The following is a 6,695-nucleotide window of genomic DNA, read 5'->3' on the forward strand; positions in this document are numbered from 1 at the left end:
AAGTAGATCTGTATCTGGACACCAAGACTGTGATGCACTCTACCAAGAAAAAGCTAGGCTAAATCATATTCTACGGGTCTAGAGTATCAGAACCACAACTCATTCAAAACGGAAAAGCCTGAACAGATTTTGCAAAGAGATACTGTGCCTTTTTTGTAAAGAGAAATTGTGCCTTAAGAAACCTGGAGTTCTCAAATGAATGTGTATGGATAAAGACCACGTTAATAAGCCTTCTGAAAATTCAAGTAAATCTACTCAAAGGCCTGACCAAAGGCTCTTAAAGCAAGCAGAAAAGGGTATAAACTCTTCACAGGAATTTAAAAAAATAGTAAAAAAGAAAAAACAAAAGCAGCAGGATTAATTAAAAAAACTTAAATTTTCACGGCAGAAGGAAGTTACCAGATGTGTCCCAGTCTTCTGTCCTAGTGCCTATACAGTTCAACATATTCATAACTGAACTGTACAAAGGTTGCAAGCAAAGTGACAAAGTTCACTGATGGCAAAACACAATTCACATTATGGAAGCTAGAAAGCAGTGGTGAAGAGCATCAGAAGTTGATGGAATTGGTAAAACTGATTAAATGGCAGATTAATTTTAATGTAGATAAATTTAACCACTGCAAACATGAAAAAAACCAGTTTTAAATTCACATACAGGACGACGACTACTTAGGAATGTGAACACAGAGAAAACAGTTCCATGAAAGACACCACTTTAGCATTCAGCAGTGGCTTACAGAAGCGTATTCAAAAATACATCAGATTAAGAAAAATTATCATTGTAATACTGTGTAAACATGTGATGTGCCTGCCTTGTTAACCTCTGCTTCTGGTCTTGTAACCATTTTTATTAGATCTATGTAAAAAGCCTCCCTCTTAACCCATGACTGCTTGTTTTGTTCAGAAGCTTCAAGCAATACACACTGTTGAATAGCCTATTTCACAGAAGCATGAGGCCTACAGAAGGACAAAGAACACTGCCAAAGGTAGGGAGGAAATCTGAGGTAGGTTTCTCCAAGCTGCAGTCGAAACATCTGCAGAAAGATACAACTGGGATTTATTTAATTTGGAGTGCCATGAAAGCTGTGAAGAAAATTGCCACCGTCTTCTCATACTAAAATACAGGAAAATAAGCAGGACCTGAGGCAGCAAGTTTAAATCGCACGGCACTTCACACAATTTACTCTCAGGGTCTAAAATGTCTTGCCAAATCATTCTTCTGTCGGGAACACATTCCTGTTTAAGTTTAAACTGGACAAGCTTACCATGCAGGAATCTTCTGAGGGGCGTAAAACACCATTTCTGGTTCAGTCTCTGAGGCTGAGGCCATCAAGGGTAGGAAGAGCATCCAAGAGAACAATCACCATATGCCCTCCCACATTCTGAAAGCTCAGCTTTAGACAGTACTGCATTGTCTAATTAAACTACTTTTTACAGAGATAATATATAACCAGTGTATTACACTACACCACACTGCAGGCTGAAGTTTTCACCCTAAAATGTAGAAAGACATAGGACACTGAGAAATTCCTCTAAAAAGCACAGACTCTTAGTTAATTCACATGCTTTTCCATGAGGTAGATAATTACTCAAGCTCATCGCCCAGTAGTTAAGTTTGGAACTTCAATACTAAAATATCAACTCTTATTTATATAATTAAGTTTCTATTCCTCTAGCCAAGCACGCTTTTCTCTGGACACACAAACCTTCCAAATTGCTAGAACCTGGAGGATCAGTAACAGCAAACTCAGAAGAGTAGAAGTGCCCTCTCAGCATGAATATAAGCAGCTAGTAACTCCCGGTAATGGTTCACAGTTCAGACTCAGTGTTAATTTAATGTGATGGGAAGAATCAGAATGACATTGGCAACCTTGAGAAGGCAACACTGCTCATCTCCAATTATTCAAATTTAAGAGGAAAATTAATTTTTGTGTGTGAGAAAACAGTGCTCCACAAAGGACTAAATACCCAAACTGCACACTGAACACTGTGCCTACTACTAGCAATTCAATTTAAATCCTACAAGCAAGAAATTTAAGAAACCAGCTTACTAGACTGAAAGCTGTTTTAATAGTGTCTCATTAAAATTTAATCATGCTTAAATTATTTTTTTAATTCTTTTTAATTAACTTAAAATACCATACAGTATTTTTTATGAAGTATTAAAACCAAAAATGCTATCAGTAAGGGTAAAAAACTGTAATTTGGGGGGTATATAGCAGTTGTGCTTTGCTGTGTAGAACAGTTAATGAATAAAGGCTAATAAACTTCTGAAATGTACAGTTTTAACCTTCAGATTACTTTCATTATTTTTCTAAAAAACACAGATGTCTTGGACGAGGCATTTTATAGTTTCCTAGAACATGAAACCAACGTATGGTTAATTCCCAAAAAGGTATCTATGTGTATTTTCTTCTGAGATACCCCATTTCTGGACTTCTCCCATAAAACCACTTTATTTAGGCAGTACAGCACTTCATTTTGCTAAAAAGCTTCCTTTGTGTGGCATTATTCTACTGACAAAAGGTTGCATAGAAATGAAGTACGTGGTATGAGTATTCTGAATGTCACGCTAAGTTTTATACTACCAGAGCTCATAATTCAGATGGAACAAGATTGCATAACCAGTAACAAAATGTTCACAGCATCATTTACTTCAATTTCTCAAGCTCACTGAAATCTGGTATTACAGCCAAACTGCTTTAATTCCAGTGGAACTTACTTAAACATACTATTGTTCTTAGTAGTTTTGAGCCAGTAACTCAATTCATTAAAAAAATCACTCATTCAGCATTTATATTTTAGTTCTTCAATTCAGTGAAACCAATGCATTCAACAGGGTCAAATTAGTTACAGATCAATCAAAAACTAGAAGCTTGTTATTTGCAAGCTGCAGGAGTAGAGAGAAAGCCTTGCGCAACCTGACAGACTTGGTCATACTCTTCCACTTGTCCTACTGATCTGATGTGACAAAAGAATCAGAATAAAAATTAAAACATCCTTCACAGACCAAAGCAGCAGCTCACCAAATTTCCATTTATTTACTTCTTCAGCAGCAGCCTAAAGGGCAAGCTTCCACTTTCAAATGCCAGGGACACACTCCCACTGACATCAAAGACAATCTCTACAATTAAATCTACAGCTATGATCCAGGCCCTCATATTTTAGTTTTACTAAGCTCTTCCAATAAAGTCTAGGCAGACAGAGTTCTAGCAATATGACAGCCACATGAGAGTCACAGGGAGGTGTAGGAACTGCAATAACAAAGTAGGAAGCAGACTGTTCAGTCAAAAACTGTGAAGCAGACCCTAAGCTGATGCAAGTATAATTGTACTACTCCTACACCAATGTATAGAAGGTAAGGCTAGACCCCCAAGTCTTTCTCTCTTGTAGGAGATGCATTACAGGCACACAAAGTCCCTTAAGGGCACAACTAGGAAGGAGGGGGCAAAAAAACACCCAAGAAGCAAAAGCTGAGAATTTTATAAATTAAGAACTTATGTCATTTAGAAGCTAAATTTTCAGACTGATAAACCAGCATACTTTAAGTACTGAAAAGCATTATTTTAATTCTTAATCTGACTTTAACAAGCATTCCACGATTAATACAAAAAAAACCAACACAAAACAGGTAAGCGCCTGTGTCAGTTACGGATTTATTTTCCACCTGAGTTTTACTCTTCTTCAAAAAATAAAAAAATGAAAGTCCCCAGATTTTTAAAAAAATTATCCACCTGTAGTCTCCATTTCCTACCCCTTGTTCATATTTAAATGTATCTGGTTTTCTTCTATATAATGACATCATCCATGCTGATAAAACCGAAAGCTTACATTTCTTAACTAGTAAGTCAATGGGCCTCTTCTACAGTTACTTTCCTATTCTCACTTCAGACCTCTTTTGACTTCAGACCAGGTTACCGCATCATACATCTCTAGAGTCCAAAATGGTAGCTGCTGTACACAAACCTGGAATAGCAAATATATCATAAAGCAGACATCCATAGCACTTCTTGAAGGAGTCCAACCTGCTTCTTGAAAAACATAACCATTTCTAAAAGAGAATTGAAAGACTCAAATACAGAAGTGGTCAGTTACAAGAAGTGTGAAGCAGTCACTTTGGAATTAACTTATATAAAATAACTTATTTAATTAATGAATTCCACATAACTTTTTTTTTCCTCTTCTCTGGATTAATCATGTATTAAAAGTATCTTAACACCTTCATCAGCAATGAGTAAGAGACAACCTACTGATATCAATTATTTTTTTACATTCTTGAGCTCTAGCCATGGTATCACACTAATACTACACTATTAATGCTCAGCTAAATATATTACCAGTTCATTCACTTCATATTAACATAACACAGTAAACTGTCCTCTCTCCAGTAGCAGATCTGTGGGAAAGTAAGTGACTGGCTTCGCACATATTGACTCCCTGAAACAAACTTAACATTGTTCTAAAATTTTTTGGCATAAGCAATGCTTACAGCGTATCTAATTTTGTGTGAAAATTATCATTAAAAACATTATTCAGGAATACCCAAACATGAACATAGTCTAAAAAACTATTAACAGCTAGTGTCAGGTTGCAAATAAAATTTACGTTATTTCAATCTGCCAAAAGAGATTTATCACAGCAAGACGTTGCCTAGTTTTGCATCTGTAGCACTTCAAAAACTGTCAATGACTGGATCACCTGTTCTGTTACTGTGTGCATTCCCTGGGTTCCTCTACTCCCATTTCATACCCTGGACTCACCGGCAACAAAACGGGATGGCTTGTATCATCTCAGTCCGGGCCATCCTGCCTGCAGCAAGTCACCTGTCCCCACCTACTGCAGAAAGCTCAGGAGGTGTTATCTCAGATCTGGCTTTAAGGCATCCAGTGAGCACACACGTACAAAGGGAAAAGCTTAAGTCACTGTAAGCACGTTTCTCTAGAAGTAGTTACACGCACCACTGCCACACTTAGGAACACAACCCTCCTGCAGACGCTTTCAAGTGAGTGCACGGACCACTCCCTTCCAACTCCTTTTATTTGCATAAGGACATCTTAATATATAATGTAGTGGGAAGAGATGAAACAGAACGAGCTTAGTTATTAAAGCTGCATGATAACTCTGCAGGTTAGGTTCGCCAAGAGGCGCCTCCCAGAACTCTGGAACCTCGGATTTACATACGTTTAAAGAAAACTTGTCTACAACCACCTGCTTACCGGAGTCGCCTCTGCCCGAGGCAAACTAGTAACGAATGCCCTGGGGCTGGCAGAGACCTGGCGCTGACAGGGAGGAGGCGCGGCCGGCGGGACGCTCAGGGCCTGCCCGGCCCGAGGTGCCGCCAGCCGCTGCCAGCGGAGCCCGCCACCCCACCGCACCTCTACTTCCAGCGGGCTCCCAGGGCCCTCTGGGGCCCCGCGGGCCGCGCCGGGGGCAGCTGGGCGCTCAACGCCGGGAGGCGAGGCGGGCGCTGGCAGCCACGGGCCGCCCGGCCCTGCTGGCACCGCGGCGGCGCCCCCCGGGCCTGCGGCGCCCGCCCGCCGCCGAGCACACCGACCCCAGTCCCGCCCCGCACTCACCGCGCCGCCACCGCCCACCTTCAGGCCGACCCTCTTCACCAGCATGATGCAGCCCCCCCGCTTGGCGCCGCCGCTTTCCCTCGGCGGCGGCAGCGGCGCCGCCGCCGCCGCCACCTCCTCCTCCTCCTCTTCTTCTTCCTCCTCCTCCTGCCCCCCCTCTCCCTGCCGGGCCGGAGCCGCCGGCGGCTCCGGCTCGGGGCTCATCTCGCTCCCACCATCCTCCCGGATCGCCCGGGCCGGACGAGCGGTGGGGGCGGTGCGGGCTGAGGCTGGCTCCCGCCCCCGCCCCCGCCTCCGCCGCGCCGCCTGGGCGGGGCGCCGCCGTCGGGGTCACGTGACCGCGTGGCCCGCCCCTGCGCTCCGCCGACCCGCTGCCGGCCGGCCGGAAGCCGCGCGCCCGCCCCTCCGGCGGGTTCGAAGGGAGGCGCGCGTGGCGCGGCCCGTAACGGCTGAGGCGCCGCCGGCTGCCCCGCCCCGCCCCGCCCCGCCCCGCCTGCCCCGCCCCGCCCCGCCTGCCCCGCCCCGCCCCGCCTGCCCCACAGGGGCGCGCCCGGCGAGGGCTGCCGGCCTCCCCGTGAGAAGTGACCCTCTTCCCACTTAGCGCCCTGAGTGGCTTCAGTAAGACTTACGGCCCCCTCGGCCCTTCGCCACCGGGTGAGTGCGATGGCGAGCTCGTTTTCCTGTCACTGAAGCGCTACGGGGCCAGCCGGTTGTCACATGTGGGACTGCATACCTCTGAGCTCGCCAGATGTGCATGAACAGAGTGCTTGGAGGTAACGCAGCGCTGACAGAGAAGGCTGTGGTTACTAACGGACCATTAAATACCAACCGAGCGGGCCCGTCCAGCCTGGGTTGTGCGCCAGAGAGGTCAAAGCGTCCGTGTGGCCGACGCCGAGAGGTTTCCGTCCTGCAGACACTTCCGTCACGATGTGTTGTTACTGGGGTCAAGCCGTTGTCTCGCTAAGTACCGAGCTGTTTGCAGGATCAGTAGTTTTCCCTTTGCTGGAATAATAAATGTTAGTTTAAAATGCTGTTTTCTATTTCCTGTGTATCTGTTTTGTCACTGTATTACAAGCTAGATACTTTATAGCACACAGTGAAATTTGCCTTCTGTGGTAT

General features: G+C 44.7%; 1 protein-coding gene across 1 annotated transcript in view; it reads right to left on the reverse strand.

The window, feature by feature from the left end:
* Positions 1–5,842, reverse strand: part of MFSD14B (major facilitator superfamily domain containing 14B) — a 31,746-nt gene extending 25,904 nt beyond the window's left edge. Inside the window, exon 1 of the mRNA XM_055699357.1 lies at positions 5,577–5,842. Within this exon, the coding sequence (XP_055555332.1) occupies positions 5,577–5,780 (204 nt within the window). The 5' untranslated portion in view covers positions 5,781–5,842. The remainder of the gene's footprint in view (positions 1–5,576) is intronic.
* Between the last annotated feature and the right edge of the window lie 853 nt (positions 5,843–6,695).

Source organism: Falco cherrug, chromosome Z, assembly GCF_023634085.1.
Source record: "Falco cherrug isolate bFalChe1 chromosome Z, bFalChe1.pri, whole genome shotgun sequence".
Classification (NCBI taxonomy): Eukaryota; Metazoa; Chordata; class Aves; order Falconiformes; family Falconidae; genus Falco; species Falco cherrug.